The 20388-nt window shown below is 32.5% G+C and overlaps 2 protein-coding genes across 3 annotated transcripts; one reads left to right on the top strand and one right to left on the bottom strand.

Annotated features, from left to right (window-relative positions):
• The first annotated feature begins 1525 nt into the window (after positions 1 to 1525).
• Positions 1526 to 6529, top strand: LOC101503817 (uncharacterized). Of its 2 annotated transcripts, none has more exons than XM_073365913.1 (8): positions 1526 to 2856; positions 3312 to 3444; positions 3767 to 4012; positions 4122 to 4277; positions 4488 to 4740; positions 4853 to 5262; positions 5561 to 5677; positions 5781 to 6529. In XM_073365913.1, the coding sequence occupies exons 1-8, from the start codon at positions 1844 to 1846 to the stop codon at positions 6117 to 6119; spliced, it is 2667 nt and encodes an 888-aa protein (XP_073222014.1). In that variant the 5' UTR covers positions 1526 to 1843; the 3' UTR covers positions 6120 to 6529. The 2 variants fall into 2 exon arrangements, with proteins under 2 accessions (XP_073222014.1, XP_004493399.1); XM_004493342.4 differs by having other exon boundaries at positions 1530 to 2856; positions 3797 to 4012; positions 5781 to 6526.
• A 665-nt stretch (positions 6530 to 7194) lies between these two features.
• LOC101504136 (DNA gyrase subunit B, chloroplastic/mitochondrial) lies at positions 7195 to 19593 on the bottom strand. The gene is made up of 21 exons (XM_004493343.3): positions 19273 to 19593; positions 18831 to 18975; positions 18300 to 18380; positions 18096 to 18209; positions 17431 to 17487; positions 17077 to 17178; positions 16772 to 16922; positions 16597 to 16673; positions 16218 to 16328; positions 15896 to 15966; positions 15496 to 15637; positions 14049 to 14147; positions 13788 to 13916; positions 13501 to 13615; positions 10528 to 10595; positions 10107 to 10220; positions 8923 to 9039; positions 8749 to 8802; positions 8555 to 8660; positions 8107 to 8237; positions 7195 to 7694 (listed from the first exon to the last, which is right to left on the bottom strand). Exons 1-21 carry the CDS (start codon positions 19416 to 19418, stop codon positions 7626 to 7628), a joined length of 2199 nt encoding a protein of 732 aa, XP_004493400.1. The 5' UTR covers positions 19419 to 19593; the 3' UTR covers positions 7195 to 7625.
• Positions 19594 to 20388: the final 795 nt, after the last annotated feature.

A 20388-nucleotide genomic window follows, 5' to 3' on the forward strand; every position in this document is an offset into this window, starting at 1 on the left:
TATAATAATAAAGATAAAATAAATAAAAAATACACCATAAACTTAAATAATATTTGAAGTATTATCTCAAAAATACTATAAAGTCGTATGATAAACTATTATGAAATAACTCTATTTTAATTATATAAGTTAATTGTTATAATCAACGGTGTCTTTAACATAGTATTTGCTTGTCATCTTAATATTGGTATCTTAGTCTTATATATGTTGTCGTTGGTATGTGGTTTTTGCTCTATTTTGTGCGCGGTGTTTTCCTCTCTTCTTGTTTATTTTATTATTTTCTAAACTTTTTGTATGCGCTTCTCTTGTCCTTAGATAATTTTAATAGATCTCTTTTACTTCCTTTTTTAAAAATAAAAAATAAAAAAGTATTTAAAAGCTATCCGGTAAGTTCGTGATTCGTCAAACATAGTCTCGTATAATCATCCAATCTCTATATATTAAAAATATATATAATTTTGACTTGTTTGAGAGCAATGTTCAAAAGCAAATCATAAAATGTTGAATCTTCTCCATAACAAGGCCAGATGCACTTTGAATGATCGAAGAAAGTACAAAACAATATTTCCCTACTCAAACAAAAAAAAACAAAAAATAACAATTATCACATGCCTTTAGAGACCAGAATACTAGGAACTTTTTCTAACAATAAGGGAAGATTCAAGTTAGAATAGTTCCAAGATGAAGGGAAGATTCAATCGCATGTCTTGAGTGTTTTTATTTTTATTTTTGAAATATGCCTTGAGTGTAATTATGACAATCTTTTGCTCAAGAATTGGGTTACATACATATACTCCATCCATATGTAGTGATATATAAATAGAAATCAATTATAAAAAATTAATATATTCGCTTTAAAATTAAATACACGAATTTTATAACTTAATTTTACTTGTATTTTATTTTAGATGGAATATTATAAAGGTAATAATAAACTTAAAATAATGGAACTTCATTTAATTAATTTTCTACATCTTTAATAGAGGTTTTTCTTATGAAACTTGATGAGAAAAGTATATATAACTAAAGACAAATTCAGTATTATATGACTGATTTGCGTACAAAAATTACTAAAGTTGAAAATATTTAAAATTTAAATCCTCTTTGAACTAGTAATTAAATCATTTTTCAGCAAATCATTTTATAGCTAAAACCTAAAGAAAGTGAAAACAATTGATTTTTTTTTTTTATAAGCAAATGAAAACAATTGATTAACTACAAACGATTTCCGAGATGATTTAAACCAGTTTTGTGGATTAGTTTATCAATATTTTGATTCAACAGCTCATCCAATTTAATTTATTTTGAATATGTAATAATGTAAACTTGACTTTTCCTCAAAAAAAGAAAAACCTAACTATTCATAAAAATTCCCAACTTTTTAAGACTTTGGGATACAACAATTAATTTATTGCTTTTAAAAGAATGTATGGGAATTAAAACAACAACATAGTAATTAATAAGAGTTTGAGATTTTGCCAAAAAGAAGTTTGAGATAAGAAACAACATGAATAATTTGTTTACAAGAAAAATAACTAATGAAAAATGTCTACATATAAGCTTCTTTCTCATTCATCTTCATTTCATTGAAAAAAAAAGTACGTCCTAAAAGCAGTTCTAAATGGGAACGCAACACAAACAGGAAACTAGTCTTAAACTCTAAACTGTGATTTCAATCAATTTTGGTGGCTTTGTCCATTACACAAATCAGACTCATAAACACACATCAAATGACTCTTCCGTATGCTGCATTCAAAAGTAACTCTCAACAGAAAAAACATCATTGGAATCTCAAAAGCTCATAAACCACTTTGAATCAAAAACATTCTCCTATATTTATGTAATGGCAATCCTTAAGATAACCAAAAAACACAACAAACTTTTCAACAACCCTTTCCCTTCTGCTCCAACCACCATCCCTTATGTCAGAGGCTCTCTATTCATCAATTCAAAAGCTTTATCTTCTTCTGATCATACTTTCTCAATTGGCAATGATTTTCAGCTTTATTGGTCCACTATCAATGGTGGGCACCTTTCAATTTCACACCTTTCTATGGTTAACAGACCCATTTGGTCAACAATCCCAGGTAAGGCTTTTGTTTCAGCTGCAGTGGCTGATACAGAGATTGAAGAAAGTAGAGGATCTTTTCTTGTTAAAGATAAAGATGTTCATTTGATGTGTAATCACCAAACTATTGATGATATTAGGATGATCAATCAATATGAAGTTGTGGAATCTCCATGTGGAAATTCAGGATTGGATTTGGACCAGAAAAGTTATGCGGAAGATACAACAAAGTTTCCAACTTTGTTGATCACAGGAAGGCTTTTGAATATGAGTAAGAAGAACAAAAGGTTTCAAAAGTGTGGCATTGAAGCAAATATACAGTTTGAAGCAAAAGGGCCATTTGTGTATGCAAAGTATTGGGTTTTGTTCAATCAGAAAAACAAGCATGAGGTTGGGTTTCAAGTGAAGATTGAAAAACCAAACTTCGTATCAAGCAATAATAAGGTGTCTTCAGAAGCTTCAGGAGTATATAAAGGTTTTAAGAGGAGGTTGAGTAATAGAAAAAAGAGGATAGGTTGGTGTTGGTATCTTTCAAGGCCAAGAGGGTTTGTTTTGGTTTCTTCAGTGGAAGATGAAATAGGAGACAAGGTGGAAATGACAAAACCAAAAGAATTCAATAGGGTATGGTTGACATATGCAAGTGATGAGAATGAGAGGTTTTATGGTTTTGGAGAGCAGTTTTCTTACATGAATTTTAAGGGCAAAAGGGTTCCTATCTTAGTTCAAGAACAAGGTATTGGAAGAGGAGATCAACCTATCACTTTAGCTGCTAACTTGGTCAGTTACAGGTAGAGCAATGCAACTCCTTCATTTGCCTAATTCAATATACTAAATCATAAGCTATATATATATATATATATATATATATATATATATATATATATATATTTTTTTTTTTTTATATATTGTCTATTAATGATATTATTCAAAAATAATAATTTTTAATATTTTTTTTTTTAAGAATAAGATATAATCTAATTGATATAAATTTAATATATATATATATATATATATTGTTTAATTTTGATACATTGTCAATGTAAAAAGTTTTACACTATCAACAAATCATATATGTAACTTTAGAAAGAAGTAGTTATGTTAATTAAAGTCAAAGGTTTTATATAAACTGACGGTTACACATGATTTAGGTTGTGAAAAATCATTGCACTGACAGAGTGTATAAATTAAATCCATATATATTTTGTTTACAACACAATGATACCATTTCATTGGTATTTGGCAGGGCAGGAGGCGATTGGAGTTCAACATATGCTCCTTCTCCATTCTACATGACATCAAAAATGAGGTCCCTCTACCTTGAAGGATATGATTATACCATCTTCGATCTTACTAGACTTGATAGAGTACAGATACAGGTATTATTGCAGAATTATGACATTGAAATGGTTCAAATTTGTTTACTGGAATAATCTATATAAGAACTACTCAAAATTAGATGAGGTAATTAAAAACTGCAGAAATCAGTTTTTGAAAATGTAGATATTGCATGAATCTTTATGATCAAATTCTACAGTAGCTGAAAGAATTTATGTGTTGATAGCTGATAAAATTGAGCTGTATAAAACTCTGCATAACAGAATAATAAACTGAACTATTATAATGTGTTATGTATATGAGAAATGAAATCATATGACTCAGATCCATATATATACATGTATATGAAATTAAATTTTGTAGTTTCCAAATTTCTGTCACTGGAGCTTGCAGATATATGGAAACTCAATTGAAGGACGGATATTGCATGGGAACACACCTTGTGAGCTGATCGAACGATTCACAGAAACTATTGGAAGGCTACCTGAGCTTCCAGAGTGGATAATATCTGGTGCTATAGTTGGAATGCAGGGTGGCACTGATGCTGTACACCGTATTTGGGATGAATTACGAGCTTATGATGTTCCTGTCTCAGCATTTTGGTTACAAGTAATCCCTCACCACAACAATTATTTCTCAGAAGTTTCAATAAAAACTTGTAATCCACAATTCAACTTGGTTCACACACTTTCATTGTTTACATATTGAAACTGTGCAGGATTGGGTAGGGCAGAGAGAAACATTGATTGGCTCACAACTTTGGTGGAATTGGGAAGTGGATGAACAAAGATATTGGGGTTGGAAAGAACTTATCAAAGATCTTAGCACTCAAAATATAAAAGTTATGACTTATTGCAATCCTTGTCTAGCTCCGGTAATGCTTCTCTTTAATCACTTCAAGAATGAATAACTATTGTAATCACTATCATCATATTAGTTCAAGTAATTCATAGCTGTTCTCATAACTTGATTTCTTTTTAGTCAACCAAAAGGATAGTAGAATCGTCACAGATCAGACATGATTGCCTAGTTTAGGAAGATTTCGATTGACTAACATGATTGTTTTCTCTCTTTGATCCTATAGGTTGATGAGAAGCATAACAAAAGGAGAAATCTTTTTGTGGAGGCAAAACAGTTGGACATATTGGTGAAAGACAATAATGGGAATCCATATATGGTTCCAAATACTGCCTTTGATGTGGGGATGCTAGATTTAACTCACCCAAAAACTGCAACTTGGTTCAAGCAGATTCTACTTGAAATGGTGGATGATGGAGTAAGAGGATGGATGGCTGATTTCGGCGAAGGCCTTCCTGTGGACGCAGTTCTATATTCAGGTTTTCATTCCCATATCTTTCTCTTTCTCAAAACCTATTCTCAGTGTAACCTTCAAGAGGGTTTTCTAATGCCAGCTGATAGAAATATACAGAACTTTCCATGCATATCCAGGTGAAGATCCTATTTCCGCTCATAATAGATATCCAGAACTATGGGCCAAAATCAACAGAGAGGTTGTGGAAGAATGGAAAAGTAACAACTCCATGGACAAATTGAAGAATGAAGACCAAGAAAAAGATGGATTGGTTTTCTTCATGAGGGCTGGTTTTAGAGATAGCCCAAAATGGGGGATGCTATTTTGGGAAGGAGATCAAATGGTGAGTTGGCAAACAAATGATGGAATAAAGAGTTCTGTTGTTGGCCTACTTAGCAGTGGAATTTCTGGCTATGCCTTTAATCACAGTGACATTGGAGGATATTGTACAGTTAACTTACCTATAGTTAAATATAGAAGAAGTCAAGAATTGCTTTTGCGTTGGATGGAGCTTAATTCTTTCACCACAGTCTTTCGCACCCATGAAGTAAGTAAAATACTTCACATGATGGTTAATATTACATGCACATGCATAATAAATCACCAGTGTGTTGAAATTTCAATCGTTGGTTTACAAAATTGTTTGCTACATGTTTATTCTTCAATTTTTTTTTAAAAAAATTAAGCGATATGCATACTAATATGTTAATCAATTCAAGAAATTCTACAATCAGAACTATAGGGGTCACCTTATTAGGCCAAAAGGAAATCAACTTTTTATCCAATAAATTGCATTCTATTAAAATCTGATTGCAACGAATCACTGATGCTTGTTCTGCAAGCAGGGAAACAAACCATCATGCAACAGCCAGTTTTACTCAAACCAACAAACTCTATCACACTTTGCGCGCTCCGCAAAAGTATACACAGCATGGAAATTTTACAGAATTCAACTTGTGAAGGTGATACTAAATTATATCATATTTACACTATTTTTTAAACCAACTACAGAAAAACTCATTAGGCATGTAAAATGGTATTTTCTGTATTCTTTTGTAAAAACAGGAAGCAGCACAGAAAGGATTGCCTGTATGCCGCCACCTGTTTCTTCAGTACCCTAACGACGAACATGTTCATAACTTGAGTTATCAGCAGTTTTTGGTTGGTTCTGAGTTCCTAGTGGTGCCTGTTCTTGACAAAGGAAAGAAGAAAGTTAAAGCTTATTTTCCATTGGGAGAGAGTAGTAGTTGGCTGCATATTTGGTCAGGAAAAATATTTTCCAAACAAGGAAGTGAATCATGGATAGAAGCTCCAATAGGTTATCCTGCTGTATTTATCAAGGTTGGTTCCATTATTGGAGAAACCTTTTTGAATAACCTAAGAATCTTGGGAATTCTTCAATAAAGTATTCACTAAAGAAGAATAAATCTCAGATATGTAACAATATATAGCATCTAAGTAGGTTATCAATTAATGCCTCTGAATCACTTCTATATTGTAACATTGCAATTGAGGCTAGTGTACAGAAATAGCTTGAAGAAAACAATGTAAACTGATATTTAATTTTATTTATGACAATAACCATAATCTTGCTCATTGAAAATGAACTTTGATCATGTTGAATTTCATATCAAATAATCAAAACATGAATCATACTCAAGTTATTTTGACTTATAAAAGTGACGTTGAAATCTAGAATGTGACTGATTATGAAAAAGATAAAAAGTAAATGAAAACCTACCATCTTAGTGATAATTCGATCATAGTTCTACTAAACATCTAAACAATAGTACAATGAGACTGAACTTACAGAAAGCTTCAACATTGAAAAACAGTTGTGTGCAAATTGAAGATAACTAGCAAATGCAAATTGAGTTCAAATGAAAAGAAAAAGTAGATAGTGTTGTTCTTTTTTTATATGTTTAGAATGGCATATTCTGTCAATATCTCTTGTGGGCGATTTTGTGGAATATTCTTTTTATACCCATTTACATGTCTAAGCTTAAGAAAACAACAAAACTTAATCTAAAACCAACTCAATATAATAGTATAGTATAGAAACAACAATTGCCACGTTTCTTTTGGCAAATGTTGTGGTTTTGTGATGTAAAACTTCTCTCGACATCTCTCTTTTATGAATGCTTTTAATTAGTGTTTCTTAGAGATAGTGTTAATAAATTAAAAATATAATATAAAGATCACGAAGAATTATTTTATAAAATATTACATAAAATGAGCGGTGTTTACAATACAATATAACTTTGGTAATTTAATAATAACCTAATACTTATTTGTATGTGAGTGTAGCTAATTGTACTTCAACGTTCTACATCAAGTATCAACATATTACATTACAACTAGTTTACATTTAAAAGTAGATATATTTTCGAACTATAGTTCCACAAAAATACTAATAACAGTATTATGATATTATCACACATTAATTGAAGAATAATACCATCCAAACAATCTACACAAGTAAAAAAAAAGAAAAACTTCTTCCTCCATACTTAATAATTATGAGTGCATTGTCTAAAACAATAATAAATAAAAGACAACTATTCCCTTACTAAAGTTATTGAAGTTATTTTGATTGATTACACCATAACTTACCTTCTACAATGGCACAATCAAACACAGTTAAGAGATGGTAACTTTTGAAGGGTACATCTGAAAGTGTATGAATAAGATTACACAATGATGGATCAGAAAAATGTACACTTGTCAGATTTGTAGAAATCAAATTAGATATCCAACAAGCCTCCAAAAAATTCCCGAGCAAGTGCAAATGACCACTCCACTCCATTCGACATTGCACAGGCGCATCGAAAAAATTGTGCTTGACTATGATGATGTAATGTATGGTTAATATAAAAAGATATCCCATTTCTTCCACACCCTGTTGCATCATCAAATATCTAGCCGATCAATATCAATCATGTTTGCAGCATTTCGTATCAGCTCCTTCCGAACATCCACCTGATATATAAATTAAAAACTCAGATTATGGCACTGCAATTATGAGTAATGCTAATAAGTTGACTTGTGATCATCTGTTATCTTGTGAAACCAAGGATTCGAGTAAACCCTTGGTTTCCATCAACCAATGAGACTAAATACATATTAAGAAAAGTGGTTGTGAAAAAAGCAAACACACATTCAGCCAAAAGCGACAAGAGATAGCTTCTGTGTAACCTTGCCTTGAGACAGGAGAAAAGAGGAAGCCACTGTCAACCCAAACATATGCTAAGTGTGTGTTTGGATATGCGTTTCAAAAATTACTTGTCAACTTTGGTTTATCAAAAATTTCTTAATAACCAATGTGTATATAGCAACAAATAAATTCACAAAAAAATTATAAAAATATGATGGCGATTATTATGCACATTACCCGAGAACCCATAAGAGAGGAAAAAACAATATTCACTTCTGCTGCATCCTCAACCGTCAATTGCTTCAATAACCTGCGGTCTGGATCCATGGTTGTCTCCCATAGTTGTAAAGGCATCATCTCACCCAGCCCTACATTAATAAAACATACAAGAGCATAATATTATATTATGTAAAGAACAATAAAAACATTGTCAAATAACTAGCTCCCAGAGAAAACCAATAATTCAGCATTGTCAAACATGGTTCTCACTTCGACCACCCATGTTTTGAGAATCCTTCTTAATCAAATTTTTGCTACCTCCTTTGAGATGAATAGTACATAATTCGAATAAATAATTTCATGTCCTATTTTGAATTCATCATACCTTTGAAACATACATAATTCAAATGCAAGTCTACAAATAATTCTACAAGAAAGATACAACCAGCCTAACTTTTCATCATACCTTTGAACCTTTGCATGTTGTATGATGCATTAGGAGCAAATGTGCTTTTAAGTTTTTTAAGATCAGCCTCATCATAGCAATAGTGTACTTGTTTTCCCCTTACAACCTGATTATTTCAGAAAAAACACGAAGAAATTAGCTTTGATTATGTTCAATCTGATTAACACGGTGGGTAACAAATATTCAAGGCAAACCTTGTAAAGTGGTGGAACACCAACATATATGCAACCTTCATCAAACAAAGCTCTCTGCAAGTAAAACCACTGAATCAAATTTCATCCTTTTGATTTATTATTCTCAAGGAAATCAGCTTATTTTTTTCCCTCCATGAAAAAGCAGATTTTGCAGGCAATTCCTGTATACTTTACCTGATATCTATAGAAAAATGTCAGTAGAAGAGTTCGGATGTGGGCACCATCTACATCAGCATCAGTCAAAATAATAATCTTATGATATCGGAGTGCATCCTTTTTAAAATCCTCTCCCTGAACAAAAAACAACATTTTGAGTTGAATAGTTAAAAAATAGTAGATGAAGTTAAGAGCATAGATTTTCAGCACAGGTGATCAAGGATATCTACTTCAATTTCAATATATTTGCTTTAATTATTCTTACAGTGAATATTACTAATAACTTGGTTATCATGTTACTCTAACATATCTAGACCAATTAAATTTTGGCATTCATTTTGGGTGTTTTAACTTCTTATCATTTTCATTTCAGGCTTTGTTAACTACCATATTATCTCTCTACTTATCTTCAAATTTTTACCTTTGTTTGACTTCAATCTTTACATCAATTGTTAACTTGGTTTTATGTGAGCCTCCATTAAGGAGTCTCTACAATTTAAAGGCTGCTCCGCATTTACTATTTAAATCGGAAATTCTGAATATAAACAGGTTTCCAATTGGACACTGGATCACATATCACTAGCAATTAGTTTCTGGAGATAAAAAAAAAATCCACCAAGGCAAATAAAACTTGCAAGTGCATTATTAAAGAGATGTCATGTATGTAATAATTAATATTTGACAGTGGTTTACTTTTTCATATTTTTTATTCATCTATCTATTCATTTTTCTTCTTTAATTCCATCCTGTTAGGATGTAAAATAAAGGGAAATTAGATTAGTTATTAGTTATTGGAGTAATAAGGAGGTAGGAGCCTTTTCAGGGCTGTAAGTTATTTCTTATTACTGTTTTAGGTTGTTAGTATCTTTCTGTTTCTATTTTCCTATTTCCTAGGTTATGGCTGATTAATCCTTATCCCTTTTATCCTATTGTACAGAGACCCTATAAATAAAGGTTGTTTTCCCCTTAGAAAACATGTTTTGCCAAATTAGAATTTTCTTAGGTGGTATCCCGATTGAAGGGTGCATTCGCCATAGAGGAGCGTATCCACTCTTGTGTATCTTGTTTGGAGAGATTCTCTCCTATTATTTCTTATCTTTCTCTAAATATTAGTGTTCTTCCTCAAAATTATTTCGGAATCCAACTCTTGGATTCCTAACACTTCCTTAACAGCAAAACAATGAAACAGGAATTATTTTAACCTTCACTCCGAGACCAAGACCGAGGATTAAATTTTGGATCTCTTCATTTTTATACATTGCTGCTTCATCCCTCCTTTCAATATTCAGAATCTTACCCCTCAAAGGGAGAATGGCCTGCAACAAATATGATCTGATAAATACCTATACTTGCATAAATATTGTTACACGTGAGATAACAAATAATATAATAATTAGAAAGCCAAATCAAGAAAATAGGTATTAAAATTGACAAGCACGAAAATGTCCTGTCAACGCATCTTAACATTTGTTCAAATTCTTTTACACTCAAAAGCACTCTTGCATGAAGGGGCATGTATAAAAATCATGAAGTGTTCTAGCCTAATATGTGTGTGTGCGCGTACTGTGCGTGTCATAGATGGTTTCACATTTGTAGGCTTTCATTTAACAATATGTACTTTACCTGAAAGCGCCTGTCACGACCTTGTTTAGCACTTCCCCCAGCTGAATCACCTTCAACTATAAAAATTTCTGCAACATCGAAATAGAGAACAAAGAATTTTCCATTCAAAACACAATCCTATCTCATCAAAAGATTAACTCAAAAAAGGGTCCTTCAACTAATCTGGCATGAATCATTAACAGATTAAAATAGAGGGTCTCAATCAAAGGTTATGCTAGAAGGATCTCTGTGACATGAATCAACTATGTTGGAGCATGTCTCTTAGCTCTACATGTTATAGCATGTGTAAAGGTAAAGAGAGAGTAAAGAAAACTACAAGTCGTACTATTAAGAAAAAAATGGATTTGAATGGTATATAAATAGATATGTTTTATAAAATGACATTATGTAGCAAACCTCTCCTAGGGGAAAAATGCTTGGTTGTTGGTTTTTTATCTAATTAAATGACTACGATGTTCTGTTGTATTTGTTAGAATATTAGAAAATATCTTATAATATCTATTATATTATAGTATCTTGAGTTATCTTAGAATATTTCGTTATTATTATTAATATGATTTGTTCCTGATTTAGGATTTAGTCTATGTTTCTCTATAAACAGAGATTAATATTGAGTCTTTTGTAATCAAGTTAGTATAAAGCTATTATCAATAATATTCAAAATCTTATTATTTTCTCTCCTCCTTTTCTCTAAAATCCCACAACTTCAACATGGTATCAAAGCCTATTTTGATCCTCCTTGAATGTTTTCGCCTCTATTCCGCTACCGAATTTCCAACAGTTTGGGGTATAATCATAGTTTCTATATTCCAACGTCACCATTCTTTTTTCAAACCACTGTCGTGACACATTCTGATACTGGCTTCACTTGTTTACATTCAGTTCAATACTGCCACTGTTTCTAGCGATTTTTCTGGCAAAAGACCACTCCATCAGCTTCACCTCCTCTCGTCGCCCACTCCCTCCCTCTCTCTCTAAAGATTTCAGATTCAGTGGGAGAGATGATGCAGCCTGGACTTGGCATGGGGCAACCGCCACCACAGAAGTAACAACAGCCGCCACCGTAACAGCCATACGTCATGATGCAACCTCAACAACTCAAAGTCACCATGGATGTTGAATCCGCTATGTATAATCTCGACGGAAAGAATAACGTTTGCGATTATCTCTCCGTTGGTAGAACCATTCTCCCTATGGTTTACTTTCTTTTCTGTTTGGTCTATTTTGTCCTCGCTGCTGTTTGGATCAGTGTTTAAAAAAACAGTTAACCACTTTTCTAATTCATTACTTCATGCTTGTTGTTAAATTTTGAAAGCTATTAATCTTTTGTGAGGCCGAAGATAAGTCGTATGTTAAGCATACTGGTAGTGCACATGGTTGGGATATACTTTTCTACATGGTTAGGAATTTCGCTTTTAACTCTTATTGTATTGATTGGTACTGGTTGGTCCCTTCCCTCAGGATAAGGAAAAGAAGGTTCTTATGATTGTGATTCCGCAACAGATTGTTGCTAACATTGCTCAGGTTGTTATTGATGAGAGTGGACCTTATGGTCATGATTGGGTTACATGGAAACAGATTTTCCTCCTTGTTGATGTTGTTTGTTGTTGTACTGTGTTGTTTCTTATTGTATGGTCTATTAAGTTTTCATTGACCTTCTTTGCAAATTTTGGGCCAGCAGAGATTTTTCCGGTTAGATTCCGATCTACTTGCCATGGAATATCATCAGCAGCAAGGAAACTCGGGGCTATAGTTGATACATTTGGGTTCTTGTATTTGGCACAGCTGTTATCTCTCCTATTTTAGACGCATTTTCTCACTTCGTTGATCGATCATGGCTTCGTTTCGTTAGAATTACTTCGTTGATCGATCATGGTTTCGTTTCGTTAGAGTTGCGTTGTTTCTTCTTCGATGTTTGTCATGCAATTTAGTTCTTATTAATAGATTATAACAATGGCTTCTATTTCCGCCAACGATCATTCTAGTGGTGTCCCTTTTTCCACATATGAATCATATTAGTGATGACTTCTTCTTTCGTTGATGGTTATTCTGACGGTGTCTTTTATTTTCATGACTCACTTTATCTTGACAATTTGTCCAAATGCACTGACCTAATTTTGGTCCCAGATGTATTGGTCTTGCCTCTCTCCCTGAAGCACACCTCTCTCTCCTTGAAGCAAATTCAAGTTTAAATATTGAGTCTCCGAAATTATTGGTTTGAAGTTTCCAAATGCAGTTTTTTAGAAGAACGGACCTTACTTAGTTCAATTGCTTGCCATGAATTTCTCTAATGTTGATGACCATTCCAACTATCTAGCTAGACTATATTTATAGCAATTCTCTTCGACTTTACAAGCTTCTTCGAGTTGCCTTTCCATTCTTTTTTATTATTAATAGAGCAAAACATTATTTTCTTGTAACAAGGGGGAGTGTTAGAATATTAAAAAATATCTTATAATATATTAGAGTATCTTGAGTTTTTTCCTATGATTAAGTTATAATCATAGAGATATCTTAGAATATCTCATTATTATTATGATTTGTTCCTGATTTTGGATTGAGTCTATGTTTCTCTATAAATGAAGATTAGTATTGAGTCTTTTGTAATCATGTTAGCATAAAACTATCAATAATATTCAAACTTTTATTAATGTCTCTCATTCATTTCTCTAAAATCCCACAACTTCAACGGTATTAATCTCCAATTATTTTGTAATGCATGTCGTTAAGCTGATTATGAGATTAGCAAACATCACTCCGGAGAATCATAATAGGAAAACATATACCAAAAGGATAACATTTGAACTTCGAAAGATAGTTATTATAGCAATCCTTTGGTCATGGAAAGCTACAGGGAATTAATAGGAATAACTCGTTTATCATTGAACTAAGACAGAAAATGCTGCATCACTATATAGTTCAAAGGAATGTCATTCTATGAAGAAAAATAAGTTCCTCAAAATAGAAGTATACCACAATCTTCGGGATTTGATGATGAACAATCCGCGAGTTTGCCCGGAAGAGATGAAGATCTTAATACACTCTTTTGTCTCACCAATTCTCTAGCTCTTTTTGCCGCCAAAGCTGCCTAATAAGACAAGAATTTCAAAGGGAAATATTTTGGTTAAATTATATATATAAAAATAAAATTAAAATTAAAAATAAATAAATAAAAAGCCTAATACTCCTGTGAGGAGCAATAGGAAATTAAAAAACAGTTGCAAATTTGATAATATATGTGTATGTGGGTGACTGACTACCTTGAAAGCATTAAGAGCTTTAGATAGCACTGAATCAAGAACATCTGGATGCAGTTCCAAATATTCGGTAAGATATTCTTGAATAGATTGATCAACCACTTTCCGCACCTCAGGATTTCCCAACCTTGTCTTTAATTAACAAAGAAATGAAGATGATATGAAATATGGGGAAATAAAATAGATGGTGAAAACTGTAATAATCCAGTTAACCTAATCTTGCATGAATATAAACACTCCAGTAAAATATATAGTAAGTAGTACCTTTGTTTGTCCTTCAAATTCTGGATTTGGGACTTTGACCGAGACAACACATGTTAAACCTTCTCTCACATGTTCGCCACTCAAAGTAATATCCTTTTCCTGTTAAGAAAAGATGATACACTAATGAAATTGAGAATCCATTTCTGACTATCGCGGAAATAAAGAAAATAGTATTGTTTTAAAACAGAATAGTTGTACATTCCTACAGTATCTTTTTTTTCCTATATCAGTACAGAATTAGCATATAATCTCCATTAATAGCATAAACCATTTATTCTGAAGCCTTAAAATAACTTGATATCTCTTAGAATTTGAGTTAGGCCCTACACAACCCCATAAAACCGGCTTGTAGAGTGAGGACTGCCCACAACTTATAACACTTTGGTAGGTCTTATCTCATTCAATATGGGACTCTTAACACCTCTCGCTCAGAACTGAACATCTAGGCGTGACCCAAATGGCTTGATATCAGTTACCTAATAACAGATGGTCAAATGGATCTTGGATAGACTCTGATACCATCTTAGAACTTGGGTTATGCCCTGCACAACCCCCACAAAACCGGCTTGTAGGGTGAGGACTATCCACCACTTATAAACACTTTGGTAGGCCTTATCTCATCCAATGTGGGACTCGTAACAATATCTATTTTGAAGAACCATACCAAATACTATAACTGCATAATAATATTATTTTCTTCTCATTGTGCCTTTCAAAATCTTGTCTCTAGCAGGACAATTGGAATTGCTAAAGAACTAGAAGGATTGGATTCTGATAGGATACTGGATTTGGGCCTTAGCGCAATAGGATTCTAAAGTGTTAGTTAATGGTTGTTCCTAAATTCTAGGGAAATCTGTTATAAAAGAGAGGGAAGGGAAGTGGGGAAGGCATTCAGAAAAATTGTTAGAGTTGGTTAGGAGAGTTTTCTCTCTGGTTAGGAGCTTGGCTCTAGATTAAGAGTTCTTAGAACTCTAGTTTATCTTTTCTTTACTATATTTCCACCATTTTAGAGCTTCAAGCTCACCATTTCAGATTAAACAATACACAGTTTACGTTCTTGAATCCATCCACGGGTTCTATCAGACTCCTTTCTTGATGAAAAATTTGAAGAGAGTTGTATTTATGTGCAACTTTCCAATCATTAATCTAGCTCCAAATCTCCTACTTGTCAAATTCGACTTCAGCACAAGTGCCTTGCATCCTTCATTTCCATGTTTTCATATTTATTATAAGACTTGTTGAGTCCCTTGATTGTTCATAATACAAGGTTAAGAATTATGCACAATACATGCAAGTTGTAGATTGAATTCTACGATACCTCAAAGCCACACAAGATGTCATTATGTAGATCAAAGTAAAACATTCAAAACCAGGAGTCTTCTATTTTAGTAGTGCACAGGCATAGCAACAGGGAAAATAGAGGAAAAGAGAAACAGTTGAGAAAGACCTTGATAACTTTTGATTTCTTTCCGAGACTATTTAGTGTTCTTGTTAAAGAAGCCTTCATACCATCTATATGGGTGCCACCATCGACAGTACGTATACTATTAGCATATCCTAGTATTGTATCGGAGTAGGCATCTTCACACCTAGTGGAGAAGAAATGAAAGAATTACGCACATCAATATAAGGATTTATGAATAGCAGGTCATATTACAAACAATTATACAATCCGACTGTCCATTTGGAGCTTTTATATTCACAACATATAAGACACTAACCCTTAGTCATACAGCGAGTGAGGATCAAGTGCCAAATAGAGACAATCAAATCCGATCATATGATGAAAAGAATTCAGCTACCAGAGAGGTAAGAAGTGCAGGACTGAGTGTGAATGAAGGACTTACCATTGCAAAGCTATATCAACTGTGATTCCATCTATTTCTTTTCTGAAACTCAAAACATCATGAACAGCTTTCTGCAACAGGTCATTATAGTCAAAATTGCTTTAGAAGCTAATAAAATATCAAATCCAAATATACTACATAATTCGCTCTTTTAGCATTAGAAGGAACAAATTAACATAATTAAGCATTTTTTAATCCGAAAATCAATAACGATAAAATCACGTTGCAATAGCTGTAGCCATTCTTACAAGACCAATGGAGAACACCATTTACACACAATGAAAACTCATCCAATTGTAGAGAAGGTAAGAAAGTAGAAGACCTTATCCGTGTTAAGCCATTTTACATATTCAGCCAATCCTCCAGCATAGAAATATTCGTTGGATAGGTTCTTTTCTGGATCATTGTCCTCTTTCCGAAGCGCAATCGTAAGCTACAAAGGTCAAGAAAAGCCAAGGTTAGATACAAAATAGATAGAAAAGTAGCTCTCCTAGAGATCCTTATTTATAGGTGGGTAGATGAGAGGCGAAATTGTTTGGACAGCTCTGTCTCACTCATAAGGTGAAGTGCCAAAAAGACCAAGTCAAGCTAATAAGAAACCTGATAACTCTGATCAATTACAGGGCATCTTTGAGAAAAGTGAATGTTATAACTTACATGAGATGTCGCAAATAGATATGATTTAAAATCAACTACTTCACCTTTGGGTTAAGGAAAGCCAACTCCCTAATGCGTCCAGCTATTGTGTTGTATTCAAACTGAATAGCAGTAGTGAATACTGCATGTTAAGTAGAGAGAAAAAAAATGAAGCATATGTAAGACTAAAGTTTGCAGTAATAGAAAAACCATAAACTAGGAATGCATGACAATATGAACCTTCTTTGTCAGGCCAAAATTTGATCTGTGTTCCTTGACGATCTTTATTTTCAAAAGGAAGCATGACGCAATTCAGAGTTGTCACTGGCTTCCCGCGAGAATATGTTTGTGTGTATTCCAACCCATCACGCCAAACTGTTACTTCTAGTGCCTGTGGAGTTATACATCAAAGAGGATCTTTATAAAACATGGATTGCGTATATAAAGCTTTTCAGATATGCAACAGATTATTTATTTAATATTTTTCAAATATGCATTGCAAATTTCAAGACAATTAAGAAAGAGAATTGTTATAGAAGACTTACCTCGGACAAAGCATTAACAACAGATAAACCAACACCATGTAAACCTCCAGAAACAGAGTAGCCACTATTTATGCCACCAAATTTTCCACCAGCATGCAAGATCTGCAGAGTTCATAAAAGTAAATTATCATTATCCAATTAAAAAATTATACAAAAAGATTGAGCACAACAAAATATACACCAAAGGGTAGATTTTATCTTGATGGAACTGCAACAAAATGATAAGGTCCATCCACAGACCACAATACAGATTTACATATGAATGAGTACATTTAGTTATTTGAACATAGTCAGTGAAATTTGCAGCATAAAACTAAGATGACATTCTCAGTATTCAAGTATATGAAAAAATACCGTCAAAACTGTCTCTAAGGCAGATTTCTTCGTAACTGGATGCATGTCGGTAGGAATCTGCATTCATTTGAGAGAAATTAGTATGTAAATCAACCAAAAGATAGTAAATATCATAAAAAAAATCCTAGTCCTATAAAATTGTGTTCAACTGTCGAATTTCTTTAAACATAGGTTTTCAGCTTGGAAACATTGATCAATGTACATGCTTTAATAGCTAAAATTTTGAAAGATGTGTTTCACAATAATATACTTAAAAAAAAGGGGGAGGGGGGGAAATATTATTTATTCTTTTAAGGGAATGGGGAGACACGTGATCATAAAGTCCCCAGCGAAGATTGATCAGTGTTTCACTACACTAGCACCCACATTATATTTTTCACGATATACTTAATTTCATAAAAAGAACCATTGTTAGCATTGACAAATCATTGGTCAAAATGTCAAATATCGTATTTAACTCTGAAAATAGTTACTCATATATTTATTCCCAACTCAGAATTGTTTTCTTACTAAAGTTTAAATCTAAATGGCAAAGATCATACTTCAAATCATCATTACATCACATCAAAGCTTATACAAAAAGAAGCACAGTGAGGACATACAAGATATACAGTTAAAGACTAAAAACACAATCAATCCATGAAAAATTAGACAAGAAAGCATACCCCACGACCATTATCAGTGATGCTCACAGAATCATCTGCATGCAAAACAACATCAATCTTGGAAGCAAATCCAGCTTGAGCTTCATCAACAGCATTATCCAAAATTTCATAGACCTGATATAGAAGAAATATACTCAGCTTCAATCACACAGAGCACAAACAATATACAAACTTTTGCGAAAAATATAAATCAGAAAAACATACCAAATGGTGCAACCCACGCGGGCCAGTGCTTCCAATATACATCCCAGGCCTTTTTCTTACAGGGTCTAAGCCTTCAAGTACCTACAAGTAACAAACAACCATTGATGGAAAAAACCAGCAACCCATTGACTATAACAAAATACCAATGAATTATATCAAATTCAGAAGAAAAAAAAAATCAGCTTAATAACATTTACAACAGTCAAACAAGTTTCGCCAAATTGACTAGAATCTAGACAATATAATCCAAAATGTACAAAACAAGATAAAAGAATTTAGTGACAGTATAATAGGTATTTAATCATGTTCCACTGTCTCACCGTGTCATAATATTATTCTATAATCTACATATAACTCTATGATCCAATATTCCGGTGTACACATATAACTTGAGATTTTTCATTCTCTTGTGATACCATAATATTACTTTTAAATATGATCCCATTAGACAGTGAAATATGAAAATGTGTGTAAAACTAGTTTACACTGTCAAATATCAATAGATTTATCATCATTGTAAAAGAAAAATACCTGAATTTGATCAGAACCATAAGCTTTGGAACTTTCATTTTTCTGAAAATCTTCAGCTGCAGAGATAGAAGACATATACGCCCTTGGAGTGACTGCATTTGGCACCAAACTAGGAACTGAAAATTTTGTAAGAGAAAATCTCTTCCTGAAAAAACGAAACAAAATCCTCAACAAAGACAAATAAACAAACCCATTTAGTTTCTATAAGCAATTGAGTACAAAAAGAGTATCCCCAACAACAAAAATCACATTTTTAAGCTAACAGTAACACCACTATAAGCAATTCTTACTAGAAAGCGCCTGTTAACACTAAAAAAAACAGACCCTTTAATAAAAAAACAGAGAATTTTGAAAAGGGGTGACATATTATCATGAAAAAATAAAGAAAATAAAAAAGAAAAGTTATTTAGATTATTAAAATAACATTATAGTAATAGTGTACCTGGTTTTAGAGAGAGTAGAAAAAGATGAAGGTGATGAAGAAGATGAATGAGGATAAGAAAGAAGACGGAAGGAAGATGGGGTGAAGAAATTGCGAGATGCCATGATACGAAGAAGAGGAAGACGACGTAGAAGAACAGGTGCCATTACATTCAAATTGAAAAGAAAAATCGAATACTATTTTGCTACCCTACCCCCTCCCTCTTTAAAACTTTTCTTCTTCTTCTCTTTTCCCTCTCTATCTTCTTCGCTTCTAAACCCTATGTTTTAGCTCACCTCACTAGTTAACGTTTTCCCTCCACATCAAGGACTTTTTTTAAGGGCAAAAATACCAAGGAAACATATACTAGTCTATTTATTTTATTTTATTATTTAAATTTTTCCATAAATCACTTCATATTTATATACAGTTTTATCAAATTCTTAAATAAAATTGGGCTTTTTATAAACATAAACTACACATACACAGAAATCAAATGGGGAGTACAAACTCAAAATATCGGTAGCCAGGGTATTGGCAAACAATATTACCCTTTTGATTATTAATTTTATCATTTAATTATAGGAATCCAAACTTATCTTCTTTTTGCATGTTTACAGTCATATTATGTTATTTGTGTATACTCTAATATAATCTAGTTATTTTTAAGATTGAAATTTATTGCATGAGTTACTTGGTGACATTAGGACAATCAATCATATGTTTATTGTCCTGTGATTATTTTGTTAAAGAGAATAAAAAAAATTGCATCGTCAATAAAGAAAGAGATAGATAAACACATAAAATCATAATAGATAGCTGTATACAAATTGTTGCTTTCAATTGGCAACACATTTAGGTATTTTCCAACGCAAAAAAAAAGACATATTTAACCTTCTTCGATTTTTTGTTCATTTTTTTATACACTCAATCATCAACAACTTATGTGAGATGACTCAATCTAATTTGATATGTTCCAACATCTAATATATCCTTATGAGTAATGATCGTATTTAAAATGTGCTTTTAAATTGTTTCTCTTCCCCCAAATAACATATATGTTTTGTTTAGTTTGAAAAAGAAAGAGAAAAAATTGAAAATAAGATGTTTTTTTTATTTATTTAGTAGAAGAGAAAT

The sequence above is a fragment of the Cicer arietinum genome, chromosome 3 (assembly GCF_000331145.2).
Source record: "Cicer arietinum cultivar CDC Frontier isolate Library 1 chromosome 3, Cicar.CDCFrontier_v2.0, whole genome shotgun sequence".
NCBI classification, from domain to species: Eukaryota; Viridiplantae; Streptophyta; class Magnoliopsida; order Fabales; family Fabaceae; genus Cicer; species Cicer arietinum.